At 34.6% G+C, this 24,115-nt stretch overlaps 2 protein-coding genes across 2 annotated transcripts; both read left to right on the forward strand.

The window, feature by feature from the left end:
• The first annotated feature begins 7,409 nt into the window (after positions 1 to 7,409).
• Positions 7,410 to 11,018, forward strand: LOC150032506 (uncharacterized). The gene is made up of 8 exons (XM_090307381.1): positions 7,410 to 8,246; positions 8,506 to 8,551; positions 9,026 to 9,075; positions 9,254 to 9,295; positions 9,591 to 9,704; positions 10,205 to 10,283; positions 10,360 to 10,431; positions 10,525 to 11,018. Exons 1-8 carry the CDS (start codon positions 7,609 to 7,611, stop codon positions 10,570 to 10,572), a joined length of 1,089 nt encoding a protein of 362 aa, XP_090163507.1. The 5' UTR covers positions 7,410 to 7,608; the 3' UTR covers positions 10,573 to 11,018.
• Positions 11,019 to 20,802: 9,784 nt separating this feature from the next.
• Positions 20,803 to 22,223, forward strand: LOC150032507 (uncharacterized). Its single transcript, XM_090306508.1, has 3 exons — positions 20,803 to 21,053; positions 21,460 to 21,541; positions 21,855 to 22,223. The coding sequence occupies exons 2-3, from the start codon at positions 21,466 to 21,468 to the stop codon at positions 21,956 to 21,958; spliced, it is 180 nt and encodes a 59-aa protein (XP_090162634.1). The 5' UTR covers positions 20,803 to 21,053; positions 21,460 to 21,465; the 3' UTR covers positions 21,959 to 22,223.
• Positions 22,224 to 24,115: the final 1,892 nt, after the last annotated feature.

A 24,115-nucleotide genomic window follows, 5' to 3' on the forward strand; every position in this document is an offset into this window, starting at 1 on the left:
ACTTAATGAAACAAATTGCGTTTCCTTGCAAATCGACTCAGACTTACCACTATTGCTACATTTTAGTAATTATAGGGGTCGTTCAATATTATAACTTTTCTTTTGTTTCTAGTATTTTTTGGGTATTAAACGACACCATAAGAGACTCGAACAAAAATGGCGTCGTTGTCGGGGAAGCCATTGACGTTTTGTTAGTTAAATTTCTAGTTAGAGTATTCTTTTTTTTATTATTATTTGTTTTCCTTTTTTGTGTCAGTATTCTAAGCATGAACAGAAATCATAAACAAGGATGGGGACAATCGAGTGGAGCATCTCGGCTTAGTGACGAGGTTTGTGACCTTCGAGATTAACTTACTGAGTTAACTTCTTTGGTTAGTCAATTGGTTGCAGGTAACCCGCAACAGGTACAAGCATGTAGGATTGATCACCCTGAGCAAGCATACTGAAGTCTGCAATGGAGTCCTATGCCACAAGATTACTCCATGGGAGAGTGTCCTAGTTATATAGATGACGATTTCTGTAATGTCCCGAGTTTTTCATAATTCAAATTCTATATTCTCATAAAATTTGAGGAATATTTTGTTAATTTTGAAATTCAATTTTGTTTAAAGGAAAGATTTGGATTTATGTCGCAATTAATTTAATTTTAAGTAAGTTAACTTTTAGTTAATGTCTAGATATATATGTTTTTAATTTTAAAATTTGGGGAATGTGATTGGTTTGATTTTGAATTTATAATTTGAAGAGGAGGAGAAAAGGGTTTGAAAAATATGTATGTATTTGTGTTGGAATAGAATAATATAAAATAAAAGGATAGAATAAAATTAAATAATATTTATATAAATTAAATAATATATATTTTTTTATAAAACCTCTTTTCTCTTTCCCTTTCGCATGCAAACCAAGACCTTTCCCCCCCAAAATTTTTCCTCCTCGCGTGAACGCCCTTCTCCAAATCTAGATCGCCGTCGTTTCTCCACGTGACCGTCGCTCCAACGGTCTTCTCTAGCCGCTCGCGCCTCTAGGTCAGACGAGCTCAACCGCGCATCGCTTCCCAAACCAGCTAGTTGCAAGGCTGCCTTGATCGAGTCTCCTTCTTCATCACCGCTCCGCTTCTGCTTGTCGCTGCTCTTCAGTCCGTTCTGCCCAGATCTGAAACCACGAACCGACCAGCCTCGTCCACGCTTGCAGCCGTGCGTCGTCCAGCCTTGACCCACACGCCACTCGTCTGTCCAGCCTTGCAGACCTATGCGTTGCGGTTGTTACCGTCGTTGAGCTGTCATTGCGGGTTTGTAGTGTGGGTTTTCTTTCGCCACTGCTCTCGTTGGATTCTTGAGATTTTGGGTAAGTTAATGAGTATTTTTATGGGTTTTCTTAAAGTAGCTTGAATGCCTATCAAGTTTTGACATAGATTTATGGTTACCCACTAAAATTTTGGTCCAATCAATTAACTCATGACGTTGGAATTTTAGATTCAAGGTTTGGAGAATGTTGGCTTGTTGACCATCAAGTGTTAAGGACAATATAGGTGAATTTTGGTGAGAATCAGATTCTATAATCCTTTGGGCCTTGATGTAATCATTGTAATGTGGATTTTTAATGCCTATTATTGAATGTGCAAATGATTAAACTATTGTTCGAAGCTATGGAATGAGTTTAGGTCAAGCCACTATTTGGTTAAGTGTTTATTTACTTATGCATGTGATGTATGTTATAATTAAATAGATCTTGTATGTACATATAGTATGCCATGTAGATTTAAAATCCCACCATAGGAAGCATGTTACATGTATTGAAAGTATGTTATAAAGGCTTATAATATATAGTATGCATGCTTAAGGTTTCAAATGTTTTAATATAAGTGTTATATTAAATCATGAAATATCTTATGTTTGTTATGGATGCAAAACATGTCCAAAGTTTTATAAGTTATTATAAAATTTCGTTAGATATTTAAAATCCATAATAAAAATAAGTTGCATGCTCACGTAGGTTAACCGTTTGTTTTAATAAGTTAAAATAGGTCGTTATCTTGTAAAATATTGGTTACAAAGTCAATCGGTATATAATCCTGTCTAAGGTTGGAGGTACTTAAGTTGACAGTCTATGGAACACTTACTACCTGGGGATTATGGCCCAATAATTGAGCATTGTTAACCTGGTTTTATGAGTACACGTGAATGGTGTGAGGTTTTAAAACTGGTTTATCACCTAGACTTAGGTTGTTTAATTAGCCAGAACATACCTAAGTAAAGATTTACCTAAAAGAAAATAGAAAACTTCAGTGGGAGATTTAATAACATATACGATATGTTGTTCTTAGTTCTCATGTCGCTAAGAGTTCACACATGAGATCCATGCAATGTTTCGTGTCACCCTGGAAGTTACTTCCATTCGGAAAGTGTTTGCATGGGTCAATATCAAGGTGAATAGGGGAAGTAGTGCATAGTAAGTGGGTGAAAGATGTGTGTCAACTTGTCCTGCAGTGTCTTCCATTAGTTTGAACTGTGAGATTCCTATGTTGCACCTGCTTGTCGACTTTATGCGATCTACGCTAGTCATTATTACGACAACTATCCCCTCGGTAGGTTGTAACGTAGGATTCGGAACAACTCAAACTCCAGAAATGGATAGGATTTCTTAGGTCGATTCCCAACTTTGACTCTCTAATTTGGTAGCATTGTTGGGGTCGTTAATCTCTGAGATCTGAAAATGGAGGGTTACACTTACAGAATTACTAAGTGTTAGTAAGTGCTTGACCGAGAATGGTAGCTAAGTGACTATCGAAATATGAGTTATTCTGGAGATAGTATTTAGTCAAGAATGTCTTGCTTTAGTGAAGGAGCATTCTTGACTGCCCCTCAGTAGCACTTATTCTGACTCACTATAGTATCGTTGCAAATAAAATAATGAAATTTGGGTATATTATTACTTTGCTAAAATCTGATTGGATTTAAAAACAATTTTCTAATAAGAATTTGTTTATACTTTCAGAATGACTAGCTCATTATACAGTTGTCGGATTCTGATAAATTCACTAGGGACAATTATGCTACATAGAAATCGAATTTGAATACTATACTAGTGATAGATGATTTAAGGTTCGTTTTAACAGAGGAGTGTCCTCCAAACCCCCAAACGCGAATTAAACTGTTCGGGAAGCATATGACAGGTGGACGAAGGCGAATGAGAAAGCCCGAGCCTACTTTCTTCCCATAATGTCTGATGTTTTGGAAAAGAAACATGATAGCATGCATATCATCAAAGAGATTATGGAAACACTATGAGGGATGTTTGGGCAACCGTCCTTTTCCCTGAGGCATGATGCTATCAAGTATGTTTACAACTGTCATATGAAAGAAGGGGCATCTATTAGAGAACATGTCCTGGACATGATGGTCCATTTCAATGTGGCAGAAGTAAATGAAGTTGTCATTGATGGGAAGAGCCAAGTCGATTTTATCCTAAAGTCTCTTCCGAAGAGCTTCTTGCAATTTCACACTAATGTATTAATGAAAAAGATAGAATATAACATGACCACTCTTCTCAATGAATTGTAGGCTTTTCAGTCCATTTTGAGAACTAAGGGACAGGAAGCAGAGGTAAATGTTGCCACTGCTGATAAAAGAGGATCGTTCTCTAAAATAAAGTCTAACTCTGCTTCTTCATCCAAGAATAAAAGTATTCCGGTGAAACAGAGTAAAGGAAAAAGAAGGCTTCTACTGGCCGCAAAGGCAAGGCCAAAGCTGCAGATAAAGGAAAATGTTTATATTACAGCGAAGACGGACACTGGAAAAGAAACTCCCTGAAGTACTTTGTAGAAAAGAAAGCGGAGAAATCAAAACAAAGAAATTAGTTCTTGAAGATTGCTTGCAGAAGGAGAGATAATTCTCCAAGTTGTAAATAAGAGAGACTATCTCAGAAAAAACAGTGGAAAATCTTGAAGTTGTTATCAAAAGATAGATCTATGTACTTTTGTTAATGTAATGAAAGATTTTGTATCTATCTTTTGTAAAAAACAAGTTGTATAGAAATATTCTTTTGTCATAAATGAAGTGTCATTAACAAAAGAAGTATTTTAATTGTTCTACTATAAAGCAACTTCTATGTTAAAATCAACAAAAAAAATGTCGTTTTTAAATATTTAGATATTTAAAAGGCTGACAAATAAAAGGCAACGGTTTCTTCATGTACTTATCTTTGACATTTAAATTTTGGTCACATAAGTCTTAATGAGATTAAGAAGAAAGTTAAAAGTGGTCATCTAAATAAGTTAGAAGACAAACCTTTTAAACACTATGTGTGATTTATCTTAAGATAAAATGGCCAAAAGTTTTAAAGTCCCAAAGAATCCTCAAAACTTATACATTCAGATCTTTATGGTCTGACAAATGTCAAGGCATAATGAAGGGTATGAATATTTCAATGATGATTATTCAAAGTATAGTTATATTTACCTAAATCATTAGTTTAAAACACTTGAAAGGTTCAAAGTGTATAAAAAATTGTTAGGTAACATGATTGAGACACTTCGATCAAGATCGAGGTAGAGTACAGAAAAACTGAGATTTCAAGGAATATTTTGATAGAACATGGAGTACAGTAACAACTCTCTATACCTAGTTGCCTTTTGTTTTGGGGATATACAGTAGTGAATATTATATATTATTTTGAACATTGTTCCATTAAAAGTGTTTCTGAAACTTCATATAAGATGTGGAGAGGTCATAAATGTTGTTTATAACATGTAAAGGATGTTTACATATTTCAGAAAATGGGAAAGACCGACACATTTGTTAGTGTCAAACCCTAAAAAATTGAAACATTGTTCAAACAGTATGCCTATCTGTAGGCTACCCAAAAACAATATACTTCATTAACCCAGAAGAAAAATTAAGTAATTGTATTTGACAAATGTTGGTTATGTGAAGAAGTATACATTAGAGATCATCAAATATTGTATTAAGTTTCCATAATAGCAAAAGAATATCAATAAAAATTATTAATTATCCTGACCCTGAAAAAAGAGTTGTTAAGATAGGTCAGGTGTATCTTACTCAAAGAGTTAAAAGTACCTTGATATAGTGGGACGGTTGTGTGACAGACTACCCATAGCATGAGTGTAGTCGAAACTCATGCCACTGATATTTGATATTGACGTCAAGAAGCAAAAGGTTGAGGGTTTAACATGCCTTTTCCATTTATTAATAGTTAAGAAGCCCTTTGTATATTGATATGTTTATAGTGATCTTCTCGGCAAAAGTGTTCTAGGGTCACCTAGCGAGTCTAGGACTACGGGTTATATAATCTAGGGCAAGTGGGAGAAAAACTCATGGGTAGATAATACCTAATGAAGGAAAAGTATGGGTATGTGATGCCCTAGTTTATTGTATTTCTCTCTAAAAACTCAAAAACTCAAAATTATGTTTACATATGTTTGTCACCACTGGAGTTTTAGTTCAAGTGGGAGTTTGTTAGGTTTTATGTCCTAAAACTCATGGTTTGTAAGCGATAAATTTATTCTGTAATTCAATAAAGTTATTATTGAATATATGAATTGCTTATTTTGTTTTAGAAATAAATCCAGTAAACTTAAAAGATCCATGACTATTACATGAGTACTTGAACTTTATGTGGAGACATAAGAGTGGATCAGATTCGAGTAAATAGTCAAAATGATCTATAGTATACGAATAAGGTTGGGTACCTTATTCTGGTAACACTATTGGATGCGACCTATTATGTAGTTGTTGCAATTTATTGTAAAGTGCTACAAACGAAGTGATCCTAATTCGTTCATGTGGAGACATGAGAAGTGGGGGCGTCCTGTGCAATGAGTTTGCATAAAATCAGACCAAGAAATAAGTGACTCTTACTTTATAACGTTGTTTACTATTTAAGACTGACTATTTCAAAGCGGTGACCTAGGTAACTTAACCTTAATTCTGAACTAACTATGACCTCCTGTTTATTCGGGATTATCCTTAGATTTGCATAGGTGAGGGTTGGCTTAACAACGTCGACTCAATAAGTCTTCCATTTCAGGGGTAAGACCGGATAGATAGCTGGAGACATAGGGTACAAGATGGAATTCACTTCTACCCGCTTTTAGAGATAGTAGAGAGGTTGTTCCCTTAAGTGCTGACTCCGGATTTTGAACAAGGGGCCCCACCCTCTCATTGCCTTGAGAGGGACTCAATTTGGTGATTGGATTTCAAACTAATTGTTCATTAGAGGATCAGTAGAACTTAAGGAATAAAAGGTAATCTCGGGGATAAAACAACTATTGACCCAGCCGCTATTATGAACAATCTGTGAAGGGTTAACTTACTAATCATAGTTATATCAAGTATACACAATATATCTACAATGAAAGGAATGCAACTACTGGACTTTAGTGGAGTGACCCGGTAATTAATGAATGAGGGTTAATTCTGTTTAAAGAGTTTAGCCAATTAATCTTAGATCGTTGGAACTCATGATCTATAGAGATTGGTGTCCTAAGTCTCTCAATGGTCTCGCATGTCTCCTCATGAATGGTCAGGATCAGACCTTTTGTAGCACTTTACAATTTTTGTAAATATCTACAAAACGGGTCATATTTGTAGTGTCACAAGGAAAAGATATCCCTCCTTTATCCTTATACTAAAAACCATTTAAGTTATTACTTAAGGCATGATCCACTTGTATGTCTCACATACATGCTTAAGTTACATGAAATAACCAAGGATCTTAGTTTATTGGATATGAGTAATTGCAAATAAAATAACATTTATTTTATTAATAACAATGTGTACAAAACGTTTATAAACTACGAGACCACCGGGAGAATTAGGACACTAATCCCAACATAGATTGCAGCTGATTTTGTAGGAAGAAGAAGATCTTCATAGGTATTTCTGAAACCCTCTTTTCATTTGATGAACATGCTTAAGTTCGAAGCTAAAATTGATGAATTAGAGTGCTTAATGATTCTGTTTTCAATGACCACGTGAAGTTACAGTATTGCCCTTCTTTTTTTTTTTTTCATCTTCTTCTTTGGTGCGAGAAATCTTCCTCTGCACATTGTCTTCTTCTTTTCCTCTGTACGTCATCTTCTTCTTCTATGGCACGACGAGTCTATGCGACCAAATCCGGTGAGCAAGAGAGGAGAGACGAGTGATTTTGTGAATGAGGAAACAAAGAGAGAGCGAAGAGCGAAATAAGCTAACAATTTGTGAGTGAAAAAAAAGAGAGCGAGACAAGCGAGAGCGAGAGACATAGTGATTTGTGAGAGAAAAAAGAAGAGAGAGCGGGAGAAGCGAGAGCGTGAGCAAGACTTGAGTATATTTTGGTAATTTTACCCAAATTTGACGTCAGCAAAAGAACATTTGACATCTTTTAAAAAACTGGATCATTTCACCTTTTTTTTGTCTAATTTTTGGATCATGCATCCAACACACCCACTTTGGGCTTCATCCGAGCAAAAAATAGACGGCCCATCGGTTCAGATGATCCGTCACAATATACATATGTAAAACAGAATCTTGCATATCGCGGCTTTCGACTCTCATTTCCCTTCTTTTCTTGTTCGAACATCTTCTGAAGTTCTCTAAACCCCCAACTAAAATGGCTAGAGATCGAAATGGTGAGCTATCTACTAAGAGAGGAAGTTCCGATAACGAAGAGCCCGGCGAACGAGAAGGAGAAGACAACGGTGCTCCCTCGAAGATAAGCTCCGGTAGGAATTCTGATAAAGATCGTGAAAATTCAGGCTCTGATGCGGACGAAGGACGAAAACGCGGCAAATCAAGAATAAAATCGAGAGACAGTTTGGATTCCGATGAGAAACACGACAAGAAACGTGGGAAGAGTTCGAGAAGAAAGGGAAAATCCCGTAGACGATACAGTAGTAGTGAGGAGGATTCTGATTCCGAGGATACCGAATCTGATAGCTCGATGTATGATTCGGATTCGGGACACTCGGACGCGGAATCGGCTTCAAATAGTTCGGGTTCGGAAGGCGATAGCGAGAGCGAGGAGGAGAGGAGGAGGAGGAAGAGGAAAGAAAGGAGGAGGAGAAGAGACAAGGAGAGAGAGCGGAAGAGGAGGAGAAAAGAGAAGGAGAAGAAGAGGAGGAGAAAAGAGAGGGAGGAAGAGAAACGAAGGAAGGAAAAGAAAAAGAAGGAGAAGAAGGAACGAGGAAAGAAAGGGGCAGTGACGAATTCGTGGGGAAAGTACGGGATTATCAAAGAAACTGATATGTGGTACGTGACGATTGAATTGTTCCTTGAATGCTTCTGTTTGCTTACTGCGAAAATTTGTCTTCATTTTCTTAAATTCAAGTCCTCTTCTTACTGTCTTCCTTTTTGCCGAACACTTTTGGCTTTGATGAAGCTGTGTGCATGTAATCAACTGAACCTGATTTTTGTTATACTGTGAAAGAGTTTCTATGTTGCTTCTCGATTCCTTCTGCATAACCATGGACCCTTTCTTCAACTTGTTCTTGTTAACTTTGTTTCATAGGAACAAGCGACCGGAGTTCACTGCATGGTTGGCTGAAATTAAAAAGGTAAATTGATTTATGCCCAATATGTTCCATTAGCTCAATAATGCTAATTTATGACATTTGTAAGCTGGTGACATAATCGTATTGCTGCAATTTTGAAGTGTTCTGCAACTACAAGGCGTGTAGGATAGCTCTATGCAATAGTTGAATTTCCTTCATTTTTAACAGACTTCATACTTTCAATACGGTGGTGCCAACTTCAGTATTTCATGTCTTCGATATATGGATTTGAATTAAGTAGAACCAAATTAGTTTCTTCATGTAACTTCACCATCGAGAAATGAAAGACGACTTCCAATACCAATCCACATAACCTTCTTTTGCCGTTTTTTGAACTCAAATTACTTGAGCAGCATGCCTATTGTTTGGATTGAACATGAAAGTATACCAAAGTCGGAACAATATACGATCTGACTGCTTTTCATAGTTGTCGTGTTTCTGCTAATCATATTATTTTGAATATTACATTGTTCTTAGGTTAACTTGGAAAGCCTAGCTAATTGGGAAGAGAAGCAAATGTTTAAGGAGTAAGTAGATAAACTGATCATGTTGATCATGTTAAGTTTTACTCATCACGGTTATTACTCTTGAAGATAGCTGTTGTATTTACTTCTTTAATTCTCGATCCATTTTTGAGAAATTATTTAAAATTGTAAATAACTTCAAAGTTCAATCTCACTGAACTTGTGATGATTGTTTGTACAGATTCATGGAGGACCATAACACGGCCACTTTTCCATCCAAAAAGTAAGGTTCTGAATATTTTTGTATATGCAGCTACTATGTTCTTGTTTGAGAGGTAGAATGAAAGAAATGAACATGGAATCCTAGATGGAACATTGCTATGGTCAATATTTCTTTTAGTGTGCATTTTCTACAGGATTTTAAACAAAATCTCTATTTTAAACCCAAGAAAGCAATGAACTGATTTTTTTTTTTTGAAGATCAACTCATGTTGTTAATTATGCTTTCACTTATTAGACGGGTATTCATTTTGTTGTTTGCAATGTCAGCCACTTGCATTTATTTTATGTCATTTCAGGTACTACAATCTTGACGCTTATTACCAGCGTAAAATACAAAAAGATATGAAGAAAGGCCACAAAAAGATTGTGGCAGGAGAACGCACTGTGTTCGATGATGAAGAACAAAGGAGGTATTTTCTACTTTTCTTCTTCTTTCTTTACCTGCTGTTCGTTTTGAGAATTAAACACACTTCATATTTAGAAATTTTGTTGCTCATCTGGTGGTTGAATATGAATGTTTGATGGTGGAGCCACACCACACTTTAAGAATTCACAAAGAAATTCTTTATTCAGTTTTTCAAAAGTATATCAAATCATTTCAAATACAAGGTCTGAGGAATCATCTACTAACTAAAAGACCTATAAAATTACACTAAAAAACTGTTCAATAAACTACTAATAAAACTAATTAACCAATTCTTGAACTCACTACATAATTTGAAGTGCTATCTTGTTCCTGGACTTAATGCCGTCAAACTATTATCGAATGTCATCATATGGTCTCCCTTGAACACCCGCCAATGGCTAAACCCTAGAAAGAAAGAAAAATGAAAAGAAAAAAGAAAACAGAGAGGGTCGAGATGTTCAAACAGTCTGTTGGTTTGGTTAATAATTTCACTCTACTTTTCAGGCAAGAACTACTCATAGAACGTGAAAAGCACAAGGAAGAACAAGTGGAAGCCTTGAAGCGCTCTATGCAGACTGGAATGGTCAGTGATTTTACTCTCTGGAAGTAGTTTGGATTATCCAACTTTATTGCAAGTTTCTTACTTCCGTTCCTCACAGGCACAAGCAATGAAAGAACAAGCTCGACTTAGGGAGGAGATGGCTTATCAGTATAAGCTTGGAAACTTTGAGGTAGGCGTAAACATGAACGAAGTTTTCCTGCGGTTTCATTTTGATGTGCATTCTCAAGCTAGTTCCTCAAATTTTTGCTACATTTTATTACAGGCTGCAGCTGCCATCCAGCGAAGATTGGACCCAGATGTTGCCTTGTGAGAACTGAGAGAAAGAGGCATTATCTCGTGTTTGGGTACTACACGGTTGCATTCTCAAGAACTCCGAAAGTTCCGGAAGGTCGTGTTTGGATTTCCAAACAAAGGGAAGCTCTCCAATCCCAATCATTTCTGGCAACCTCTGTAGTTTTATAGCATCCCATGGATAAGTACAGGAATGGTTTCGACTTGTTTTTCCTTTGGATAATAAGGGTAGTTGCATAAAGTCCTTGTGTTATCTAGGTGTAAAAAAAACATTCCCCTTGCTAGAATTAATTGTAGTTATAGTTAGCAGTCCAAATGTGGGTCGTGAATTTGAGCATATGTTGTGCCCTCAGAAATGGACAGAGAGAAGAAATGGCATTTCTAGTCATTTTTTTTGTGTTAACGGCTGAACAATGGATGGATTGTTTTAATGGAAAAGTTAGGGGTTCTACTCATTAACAAGAACATGGAGGAATTATCCAATTTTTTTCTAAGTTACTCGTGGTGTTTGGGGGATTGACTTGAGTTAGAGTTTTTTAAACCCAACTTGTCAAACCTCACTAGTTAGTAATAAATAATTCGACTCCATGACTTTAACTGTGTATATACACAGTTGAAATTTACACATTTATCAAGATATTCTAAATTCCCTCATTTACTTATTCTATTCTTTCACCTTTCATACTTTGACAAAATATTTATACTTTATAATAAAAAGTTATAAAAATACTTTTTGGACTGTTTTAAGTATAAATATTTTTTAGATTTTTCGTTTATATGAATTTTTCTAAAAAATTTGAGAAAATATGTGTGCAATTGAATAATTAAACAAAAAGTTAAGTCTCGTTTGGTAACTATTTGATTTTTTTTTTCAAATTTAAGCTTATAAATGCTACTTCGATCTCCAAAATTTTATCTACTTTTTGCCAATAATTTAAAAAATCAAGCCAAAATTTTAAAAGCTATTTTTTTTTAGATTCCAATTTTTTACTTGATTTTTTAAACCATTGATAAAAAGTAAATAATAAAAGAAAAAATTGAAAATAATAATATCTATAAACTTAATTTTAAAAAATAAAAAGTTATCGAATGGGCCTAAACAAATACAAATTTTCTATTGTTACAAACATATGCATAGAACTCAACTCAACTTAGGCAAAGACCAACTTATTTTTAGTAGTGACCTATTTAATTGAAGCTGTTTATCCAAATTCTTCAAACAACTCCTTTTTTTATTTTCAAGGTTAGAGTATCATTTTCGTATCCATACTTTAAAATTTGTCAACTTTTCTAGTCTTAGTCTAAAAACATATTTTCATATCGTATTTCTTTACATAAAAATTATTATGATTAGTCAATCAATTTCAATAAAAATTAATTTTTAAAATTAAATTTAAGATTTATTAAAAGTATACTAAAATCGAATGAAAGTAGGCAACAAAATTGGAACAAATTTCAAATGATGAGAACTAAAATGATATTTTAACCATGTTGGTATCTTTCTTCTTTTCTATACCTAGGTTATTTAGATAGGGGTGGTTTTGAAAGTTAATTGAGAAAATAGGTGGTTTCCAACTTATTTAGGGAAAATTGGTGGTTTTTTTGTCCCCATCCGCGTGCGTCTCTTGGAATATTTTACTATTTTTTTCCCGTAATTCGAAAATATTTTATTTAGTTTTTTTCCTTCGTACGCCGCATTAATGCATCTGTTGAACACGATCGCACACGATCGCTTTGTAAATTACTATGCAATCGTTTAGTAATTTATACACGATCGTTTTATGCGTCATTCAGGAATATTTTATTTAGTAAATTACTATGTGATCGTTTAGTAAATTATACATGATCGCATACAATCGCTTAGTAAATTATCTACGATCGTTTAGTAATTATACACGATCGCTTAATAAATTATATACGACCGCTTAGTAAATTATACACGATCGCTTGGTAATTTATACACGATCGCTTAGTAATTTTAGCACAAATTTATCTAAACGATCGCTTAATTATTTATTTGCTTAGTTAAATGTACAACATCAATTGTATTTTGCAAATTTAGCACAAATTTATCTAAACAAAACTAAACGATCACGTAATAGTTAAGTAAACGATCGCTTAGTATTATCTAAACGATTGCTTAACAAAATCTAAGAGATCGCTTAGTATTAGCCAAACGATCGCTTTATAAATTAGTACACAATCGCATAATGGATATCTAAATGATCGCTTAGTATTATCTAAACGATCGCTTAGTATTATCTAAACGATCGAATAACAAAACCTAAGCGATCACTTTATAAATTAGTACACGATCGCGTAATGGATATCTAAACGATCGCTAATAGTTAGCTAAACGATCGCTTATTATTAGCTAAACGATCACATAATGGATATCAAAACGATTGCGGAACAGTTAGCTAAACAATCGCTTAGTATTCTCTAAACGATCACTTAACAAAACCTAAACGATCGCTTAGTATTAGCCCCGTAAGCCGCATTTTAAAAAAATTAAATTAAATCGGTCACGCGCGCATCAGAGTGAGTTGTGTCTGTTGAACAAACACATTTAGAATGACACACTGCGGTCATTTTGACCATTCTGACCAAATTTGGCATTTTCCCCCCATTTTAGCATAAAAAATCCCACATTTTACCTTCATTCCACCGTTTTCATCTTCTCATTTCACAAATTTACCAATTATATCTTCTCCTTCACAGATTTCATCCCATCTTCTCCTTCACCGAAACCTTCTCTGTTGTTGCTTTCTGGTTGGTATTTGGTTGATATTTAGATTTTTTAAATATTACATCATAGTCTCAAATTATTTATGTTTAAACTTATAAAAAAAGCATTAATAAAAAAATATTAACGTTCTTAATGGAAAAAGAAATAAATCTAAAAATAGGTTGAAAGAAAATTTTAACGAATTCTAAAAATAGGTATTTAAATATGTTTTTTATGAAAAAAATAAATCTTTTAAAATGTAAAATTTATATTAAAAAATTTTTCATTTTGCCAAAATTTTAAAATTTATTAGTAGTTTTTAATGTAAAATTAAGAATATGTAGAGAAAAGAATAGTGGTATTATTTTTAAAAAATATTATATGGTAAAAATAATGGTTTTTTTTTTCATACTTTTAGTAAAAATAATCTAACACGAATTTTTAAAAATAAAAGATTATATTTAATTCACGTTGGAAGAAAATTTTAACGGAATCTAAAAAAAGGTATTTAAATATGTTCTTAATGGAAAAAATAAATCTTTTTAAATGTAAAAGTTATATAAAATTTATATTTAAATTAGTGATATTACTTTATTTTGTGAAGAAAAGAAAAAAATAAAAAAGTTAAGAGTTAAGAGTTTAGAAACATATAAAAAAGTCATTAATAAAAATAATATAATATGTTCCTAATGACTATTAATATAAAATTATTAATATATTCTTACTGTCTATTATTTTAGTAAAAAAATATTACATAGTAAAAAAAATCCATAATTTTGTATTGACTTTTTTTTTTTTTTTTTTGTATAGTGTTTCTGAGAAAACTCTACAATCAAGTTATTTGAAAGGTATGTATATAGTTATTTACCCATTATTTGGAATGATGTATTCATTATTGAATATTGAATGTTAAATGTTATTGTTAGTAATATTGTGTTATTGTAAATTTTCTGATGATTAAAGAACAAAGATTCATGTCAATATAAAAGAATATTTATCAATGATTTATGATCAAATGATGATGCATGTCTTAATATTTTGTTTGTTTATTAAAAAAAAAAACATTCCTTTATTTTTACATATTAAACAAAAAAAATAGTAATAACACATTAATATTGTTAGCCTAATATATACTTACAAATATTATGATAAATATCAGATTGCATTCGGGAAACTACAATGGATGTTGTGAAATTTTTATGTTTTATGCACGGTACATTGTTAATGGGCCAAACAGGATAGAATATGATAGGCAACCATCTCTTCTTATAAATATGCATCGTCAAGTTGACTTCAACACATTAATCGATGGATTATGTGATACATTATCCATAAATAGAGATGATGGGGTAGAAGTAATATTTAGATATGGTAGTTATGTAGCAGGATCTACTTTCTATATCCCCATCTCATTACGAAGTGAGACTGATGTATGGTTCATGATGAGCAATGCTCCATACCCTCCAAATAGAGTTGAACAGTATATATCCCAACCCAGTGTCCCAAGTCCAGCATCAACGAGAGAAGAAGTTGAAACTACTCTTCAGTTGAAAAGCCATGTTGTGGAGGATGAGCAATGTGATCTAACTATTGCTACAAATGACGAAGAAGTTGAAATAGACGATGATGATATCAATCTAGATGAACTATCTGGTCAATTTTATGGCGTACATGAAGTCTCAGGAACATTTACTGAGATAGACCTGAACAAGATGATCATTGAACCCGATTTGACAATGGGGGATGTCAGTAATATGGGGTCTGATTCACTACTTAAAAGGATGATATTCAATTCCAAATTGGATTTCAAAAATGTAGTGAAAAACTATTCAATCATTCGATATCAAAATTTTGAAGTCATTGAATCAAACAAAACAACATGGGGTCAGGTGTAAGAGATATGGCAATGGGTGCACGTGGAGACTTCGAGCGGTTTGCCGTAAAAAATACGCTAAATTTGAAATCACCCAGTACAATGGCCTGCATTCTTGTGTGTATGCAAGACTGAGTCAGGATCACAATTAATTGGACTCAGATCTAATTGCATCTAAAGTAAGCAGCATAGTGAAAAAAATTCCGTCAGTTGACATCAAAACATTACAAGGTATTATCTTGAAACAGTATGGTTATTTCGTCAGTTACTGGAAAGTGTGGGATGAAAGAAGAAAAAAAATTGCAAAGATATTCAGAGATTGGATCGAATTGTACAATTTGCTGCCCAAATGGACGAATATCTTACAAATCACAAACCCCGGTACAATCGTCCATTGGAGGCTAAATGAGGTGGATTGGTCGTTTGGACCTGTTATCGAGGGTTTCAAGCATTGCAGGCCGCTACTTCAAATTGACAGAACCCATTTGTATGGGAAGTATGAAGGAACATTGTTAATAGCGACCTCAGTAGATGCAAATGGTCACGTCTATTTAGTTGCATACGCCATTGTACCGGAGGAAAGTGCTGACTGGTGGGTCTGATTTTTGAGGAATTTACGGGATCATGTGGTGCATAGAAGGGAGGGAATGTGTCTAATTTCAGATAGATACAAATGCATTATATCTGCAGTCAGAAACCCTAGCAACGGTTGGGTTGGAGTACACCACAAATTCTGCTTGTGACATGTGGCAGTAATTTTAACGATGAGTTCAAAAATAGTTTATTGAAGAATTTGGTGTATAGTGCAGGATCAAAATTTCAAGTTCGGAAGTTTAATGACTATATGGCCGAACTTCAAATAGCAAATCCTAATTGCTTACGATATTTTGCTTCCATAAATCCTAAGTAGTGGACACAGTCACATGATGGTGGTCATCGTTATGGATGGCTAATCACGAATGTGGCCGCAAGTACAAATGTTGTTCTGAAAAGAGCCAGAAAGCTACCGATCACTACATTAGTCCAAGCAACATTCTACCGAACTATTACTTATTTCGCTGCTCGTCGTGTAGAAATGGAGACTGCCCTTGAATCGGGAGAGTGTTTCACGAGGTAAATTATTCACATCTTAGTTACCCACATTTTTATACTAATTATCAATGTATTCTAAGTAATTGTCATATTTGTCATAGGTATGCAATAAAGAAAATAAGTCATTGGGAACAACGTGCAACCAAACATTCCGTCAACATATTTGACCATCGAACAGGGTTGTGTAAAGTCACCACCTCAATCAACCCAATAACACTAAAGGGTGGAAACACACACCGAGTAAAGTTGAGTGAAAGAACATGCATATACAATAAGTGGCAGAGTTTTGGAATCCCCTGTTCTCACGCTATGGCTGCGTATAAGACCATTCGGCTAGACTACTTTCACTACATTGAAAACTACTACAAAATTTCCACTTATCTGGCATGTTATTCACCCCAATTCGAGCCCATCCTTGATAAAAAATGTTGGTTTGATCCTAACTTCCCAACTATTTATCCAGACGAATCACGAGTTAGGAAGGTTGGCAGACCTGTATTTCTCGCATGCAAAACGAGATGGATTGGAGGGAACATTACAAGACACGGTGCACAATTTGCAAACAAGAAGGGCATAATAGACGGAATTTTCCCAATCGAGCTCGTGATGCGACTTAGTTATTTATTTTTAACTCTCATTGTATTTAATTGATTGTAACTTCATTTACTTATTTATTCTTTATTAATTGATTGTATTTATACAATGAAGGGTGTATTCTTTATTAATTGTCATTGTATTTATTGATTGTATTTATACAATAATGGGTGTATTCTTTATTAACTGACATTATATTTGTTGATTGTAATCACATTGATTTTGACTAAATTTAATATTGTTTTTATGGGACCAGATGGACGGGGATGTTACCACATGGCCATACAACGACTCGGTTTTGTACTTACAGCGCAACCATAGATCCGAGGTTGTTTGGGAAGACGAGCATATCGATGCAATGCATTATCGGCGAAGAGAGGCTGTTATTCGTAGACAGGATAATCTAGACCCTCGTATATTGAACTATCTACGAGTTGCCGAATTCTACGGAGTCTCTTGTATAAAATTTATACAACTAGACTGGCATCTGATAACGACATTAGTGGAACGATGGCACCAAGAGACACATACTTTCCACATGTTGCATGGAGAGTGTACAATTACACTTCAAGATGTAGCCATCCAATCTGGACTCCCGATTAATGGAAGACCATTGATCGGGTCTCTAAATTATGACTAGGAACAAATTTTTGCCCTTATCTTAGGCGTAACCACAAATGACGTCATTCTTAAGGGAGGTCGTCTAAGTCTGCCATGGTTAGTTGGTCAATTTTACAACTTCGCCCATCTACCAGACCATGCAGATGAAGAGGACCTGCAACGATATGCTCGAGCATATATTCTCATGTTGATTGGAGGATTGGTATTTCCCGACAAATCCAACAGCAGAGTGCACCTGATGTATCTTCCTCCCTTGGTGCATTTTGATGTTGTCGGGACTTACAGTTGGAGCGTTGGATGTCTTGCATGGTTGTATAGGCAATTATGCAAGGGTGCAGTTATAGATGGAAAAGACATTGCAGACCCATTTTTATTGCTACAAATTTGGACATGGGATCAATTTCCTCCTCTAACGCCTCGACGACTCCATAGATATGAGCATAACTTAGGCGATAGACCACTTGCAGTAAGGTAAGCATATTTACCTCATTATTGTTGTTTTCATTATGAAAATACTAATAGCTAAAATTTAACTTCTGATTGTTGTAGATGGAATGACAATTATTCTGTAATTAGAGCACCTACGCATGTTCTAGTACAGTATAGGCACATACTCGATACACATATGCCTAACCAGGTAATATTTTATTCATTCATATATCATATATTCATAATGTTTCAATTTTCTGGTTAATTCATTTTTTGACACATATGCATGCAAATTATTTGGGAGCCGTATAATTATCTAATCCAACTATTGCTGTCATACTGTCTCGATGGCAATGAGATATGGACATCCAGATGTCCATTCATATGCTTCTTCATTGTGGAGTGGTATCACCCAGATCGTGTGATGTGTCAATTTGTGATGTTGCAACAAATTCCTCAACCTTGCAACACGGACGCCCGACTTCATTCACACGATCTAAGGGGCAGGCATGAACAAGTCTGGATTGCATATCTGGCTCCTCAAATTACAATCCGGGAAAATCGACACAGTTTGTTTGTTAATGGACCTCCTATTAATAATAGTGTAGGTACCTAGCCTGGATATATTGAATGGTATTCCACTGTGAGCAGGCAGTACATAACTAAAGTAGGAGCATCCTATCACTTATTGGTATGAGTTTATTGTTTATTATGATTGTTTGATTTTATTTCTTCATTGCACAACAAAATAAATTTTAAAGTCATTAACTTGTTATTCAATTCTTTTTCAGGCTGAGCCTCCAAATTTGCCAATATCTACACAAAGAGCCTTGCGTAGACTCACCTCGATATATCGAGTGCGATATTTCGATGGTGACGTTCCAATGGAAGAACAAAGTGATCCAGCACGACATGAGGATGTTCCTATTCAACCTAATGTTCGGAATGAATATCAAACAACGCTAGTCGATCAGTACACTTCCATGATGTCCTCTCCCTCAACATTTGGTTTTTTTCCAACAACCTTCAGTAAACTAAGCATGGAAGAAAGACAAACTTCACATGTCCATCCAAATATCCATGACCAGTATGTTACATATCGACAACGTAGTGAGGCTATACCCTTTTAGAGGAAAATCAACTACCAAGTGTAAGAGGGCGTGGTGATCGTGGACACTATGTCACTCAACATGATCGATCTAGGCGTAATAGAGGATCTTCTTCTAGTCGTGAATAAAGAACATTGTACATATGATTAAATTTATTAATGAAATTCAATTAGAAAATGCACTTAAAATTCAATTATTTACCATAGTCGAAAGTTAATATCTACATTTTTGCATAAGTTTCTAACAACTTTAAACAAAAAAAATAATTTGAAAATAAAAATTAATATCGAGTATATCAAATCAATCATAGCAATTTCTTAATCTCAAAATAATAATATTACTATCAAATCAATCATAGATATTACTAAACGATCGGATAGAGAATACTAAGCGATCAGATAGATAGTACTAAGTGATTTGTTAGATATTACTAAGCAATGGGAAAGAATACTAAGCAATCGGTTAGATATTACTAAGCGATTGGAAAGAATACTATCGGATAGATATTACCAAGCGATCGGAAAGAATATTAAGCGATCAGATAGATATTACTAAGCGATCAGATAGATATTACTAAGCGATCAGAGAGAATACTAAGCAATCGGATAGATATTACTAAGCGATCGAAGAGAATACTAAGTGATCATATAGATATTACTAAACGATTGGAGAGAATACTAAGCGATCGTTTAGATATCCATTACGCAATTGTATACTAATTTATAAAGAAATCGTTTGGTTAATACTAAGTGATCACTTAGGTTTTGTTATTTGATCATTTAGATAATACTAAGCGATCGTTTAGGTTTTGTTAAGCGATCGTTTAGAGAATACTAAGCGATCGTTTAACTAACTGTTCCGCGATCGTTTCGATATCCATTATGCGATCGTTTGGCTAATTATAAGCGATCGTTTAGCTAATACTAAGCGATTGTTTAGCTAACTATTAGCGATCGTTTAGCTAATACTAAGCGATCGTTTAGCTAATACTAAGCGATTGTTTAGCTAACTATTAGCGATCGTTTAGCTAATACTAAGCGATTGCTTAGGTTTTGTTAAGCGATCGTTTACCTAACTGTTACGCGATCGTTTAGTTTTCGTTTAGATAAACTTGTGCTAAATTTGTAGAATACATTTGGGGGTTGTACATTTAACTAAGCAAATAAATAACTAAGCGATCGTTTAAATAAATTGTGTTGAAATTACATATTGTACAGTACAATTGGTATTGTATAGAATATAAATAACTAAGCGATCGTTTAGATAAATTTAGATGACTGTTATATCATTTCTGACTTTCAAACCTTTCATAGGACCACCAACATAATTTCTTTCAGACTCATCCCAATCCCCACCAAATCGTACAAAGATGCGAAGTAACGACATTGATCTACAATTGGATAAACAAATCATTGATAAGTGAACGATCGTGTACAAATTACTAAGCGATCGTGTACAAATTACTAAGCGATTGTGTATAATTTACCAAGCGAGCATGTATAAATTACTAAGCGATCGTGTATAATTTACTAAATGATCACATAGTAATTTACTAAACGCATATTAAACGATTGTGTTCAACAGATGCATTAATGCGGCTTACAGGGAAAAAAACTAAATAAAATATTTACAAATGACCGGTTTAATTTTTTTTTTTTAAATGTAGCCTACGAGACTAAATAAATAAATAAAATATTCCAGAATGATTCCTCAAGAGGCGCACTCGGATGGTGACAAAAAAAACCCACCAATCTTACCTAGAAACCACCCATTATCCCGAATTAACTCTCAAAACAACCCTCTATTTCTAATTCAGCGTCCCTCGCCACCCCATTACCAGCTACTGCATCCCTCCGCCGCTCGCAGCAGTCCGCCGCCGCTCCTACCTGAAGCAGTCTCAGCGTCTGCCCCCACCCTCCCAACGAACTCGCGGCACCTCCCTCCCGCTCACACTCTCTCGCCTCTCCCTGCAATCAGAGTTACTTAACTCTCTTAGTCCTTAACCCTCACTGTTGGTGAGATCGCCACCGCTCATTTTTCAGATCCAGCCCAAGGTTTTGCTTCTTTGTTTTATTTTTTAGTTGTTTCATTCTGTGCATCCACGAAGTATAAAATCAAAACTAGCACTATTCATCATTATTATCATTATTTTGTTGATTTATTCTTCCATCAATGTTCAATTAATCCAAATTAAAACATAAAAATTAAAATGCTTCCAGAGTTGAGTTTGCTTGAATATAGAAGAAAGTATCGACGCATAACTGATGTGAGGTGGCGTAAATTTATTTCTTGAATATAGAAGAATTATTTAAAATCTGTACTGAATCGAAATCCTCCCAAATTCAGGGGTTTCAAATAGTAAAACATGAACCTATCACGCCATGTACTTTGACCCTTTTGGAGGCTTGATTCTCCGAGTGCTGTAATTACTAAGATAGGCTATTTGCTCAATATTTGCAGAAGGATATGGGAGGCAGAGGAGTCATTGGTGACAAATGGTCCATGAGGGTTCTCTGGGTCTGTGCTTTAGGAAGTGCAATTGGTAAGCGCTTTTAGGGTAGACATGTTTGGGATTGATTTTGAAATGGTTAAAGTCACGTTTAAATCATTCAGAAACAATTTCGGTTGTATGTAATTTCAGTTTAGAAGTGCAAGATCAAATTCTATATTGATTTGAATGATTAAATTAATGCTTAGGAGTGATTTTTAGTATGACAAAAGTATATGCACGTAATCTTCTTGTATATGAATATTTTCTAAGTAAATCTTCATCTAATTAATTAAGAGTAACATTCTTTATCTTCATAAAGGTATAACGAAGTTTCCTAACTTGATAATTATTATCACTTGTCTAGGTTTGTATATGGTTGCTCAAGAAAGACAATTACAGAACAGGCAACGAATGCTGGCTGAGAGTCTGAAAGACGCGGAATCAGGAGGCAGTGGTGAAAATGTTTAGGCACTTTAGGGCGTTGTTGGAATGTGAGCTCCATACTATCAAGATTTTGTCCTTTGCAAATTGCTTCCATCCCTTATGGTGGCTACAATTCAATACTGTGAGTTTCCAACATTGTGAAATAATTAGAGCCGTGTTTATTGGTGATGAGCTTGAATCTTATTTGAATTCATGGGATACAATAATTATACTGAATCAGTTTCTAGTGGGCCATTTTGAGAAATGGGATTCAGAAACACACATCTCAGAAGTTCAAAAATTTCAAAAACGTGTTTTTAATGTTTTCACTAGTCAATAGACCTATGCATCTTCTCCTTTGATATCGTTCTTTAAGAGGTAGGGTATTACCTTTCCAACACCTCATCTTTCCTTGAAAGCCAATCTCTTTGTTACTCTGGATGAGTTTACAAGTATGATCGTTAAAGGAAGGAGGAACGCCTTGAGGCAGAGCATTGTACTTTAGAAATGGCAGCTCTATCTCTCCCTCTCAGCTCTTTCTTACTCCATGTTTGTCTTCACTAATCTCTCAACCGTGACCATAATAGATTTCTCCTCGATGTACCTGAATGGAAATCTGATTTAAACAACTTTGTCTTCTAGCAAAATCTTTGGTGCTGGTTAATGCTCAAGAGTCAAGACTCATCCCCCCTCCCCCTCTGATTTAAACGACATTGTCTTCTAGCAAAATCTATGGCGCTGGTCAATACTCAAGACTCATCCCCCCCACCCACCTACCCATCTTTTATCTCATCACTAAACTCTTCCCCATTTTATGCACAAAACCAATGGATCCCTGACCTTTTTTTTTATTTTAGCAGTCACAGAATTCATTAGAGAAAGTAAACCCTTCTTATTAGTTAAACCAATTCCTAACCATTCTTCTCCACAAGCTCATATCTAAGGAAAATCAAATTCTTCCCATGGGAAATTGCTCATTGCCCCATCAAAACTCATGAAAAGCTTCAACGTCGTCTGCATTACATCGCTTCCTCTCTTGCTTTTTTTGACTTACTACTATGGACAAACCTTGTGAGTGCCTTTGAATGGACGGCTTCCTTCCCCAGTTAAGCTCACCTCCTTGCTTCCACTCTATCAGTGCATCCTTTTAAGAATGAGGAGCTATCTTTGGGTTAACTTCATCAAAGCCTTCTTTTTGGTCTCATGGAACGAACGAAACCATTGAACCATTTGGAGCAAGGAAAGGCCTTTTGTTCATCTGTTGGATAGTATTACATACTTGCTATATCTTGGTGTAAATTGTTACCTTTTTCTAAATCTTACTTTTGTATCTCTTACTACCAGTTGGAGAAGTTCAATTTTTGTCTTTTTTAAGTCTCGAATCTCAATGCTTGTTTGACATTTTAAATGGATTTTCACTTCCAAAGTAGTTTTGAAACTTTCTTAAGTTCAAGGATAAGCATATATATATATATATACATACAGACATACATATACTTACATATATATACATATATGTAGTACAAGTACAACTAGGGGGCGGGGAAGAAACAGTGTGATAACATACATATATAGACATACAGACATGGACAGAGATACATACACATACATACATACATACATTCATACATACATATACATATATTCATACATACATATATCTATCTATATATATATGGTACAAGTACAACTAGGGGGCGGGGAAGAAACAGTGTGATAATGAATTGAAATGGTGTGATAGTTCAGTTTTTGTCTTTGGTATCGATGCTGGTTCGACATTGTAATGGATTTCTACTTCCAAGGTAGTTTTGAAGAGAGATTCTATATATGTATATATAATTTAATCTTGGGCTAGATGCACTTTTTGTCCACCACGTTTGGAGTTGATGTCTTTTTGATACTTGAGGTTACAAAACATATACTTTAGTCTCTAGATTTGCAAAATGATTCTAAATGGGCCCTAACTTAACTTTAAACTAATGGACTATTGATTGGACAATTAAGTATTGACGTGGATGGGATGACAAGTCTACTACATTTAACTACTTGACAAAATCTATTTAATTGGTTGGAAATAAATTGAAATTTTAATTTTTAAAAAATAAACTAATAAGTGAAAATTAAAATTGTTTAAAGTATATTAAAAGAATCTAAACCAATTCTAAATTAGATTTTCTCCAACGATTTTTTACTACCCCTTCT

The sequence above is a fragment of the Benincasa hispida genome, chromosome 11, assembly GCF_027475165.1.
Source record: "Benincasa hispida cultivar pf3 chromosome 11, pf3_genome.v1.1, whole genome shotgun sequence".
Classification (NCBI taxonomy): domain Eukaryota; kingdom Viridiplantae; phylum Streptophyta; class Magnoliopsida; order Cucurbitales; family Cucurbitaceae; genus Benincasa; species Benincasa hispida.

Excerpts from the sequence above, each read along its gene's own strand:
- LOC150032506 (XM_090307381.1), top strand. The coding sequence starts at position 7,609 with ATGGCTAGAGATCGAAATGGTGAGCTATCTACTAAGAGAGGAAGTTCC. Across the intron at positions 8,247-8,505 it reads ATCAAAGAAACTGATATGTG|GAACAAGCGACCGGAGTTCA; the intron begins GTACGTGACGAT and ends TTTGTTTCATAG. Across the intron at positions 9,296-9,590 it reads GCCACTTTTCCATCCAAAAA|GTACTACAATCTTGACGCTT; the intron begins GTAAGGTTCTGA and ends ATGTCATTTCAG.
- LOC150032507 (XM_090306508.1), top strand. The coding sequence starts at position 21,466 with ATGGGAGGCAGAGGAGTCATTGGTGACAAATGGTCCATGAGGGTTCTC. Across the intron at positions 21,542-21,854 it reads TGCTTTAGGAAGTGCAATTG|GTTTGTATATGGTTGCTCAA; the intron begins GTAAGCGCTTTT and ends TCACTTGTCTAG.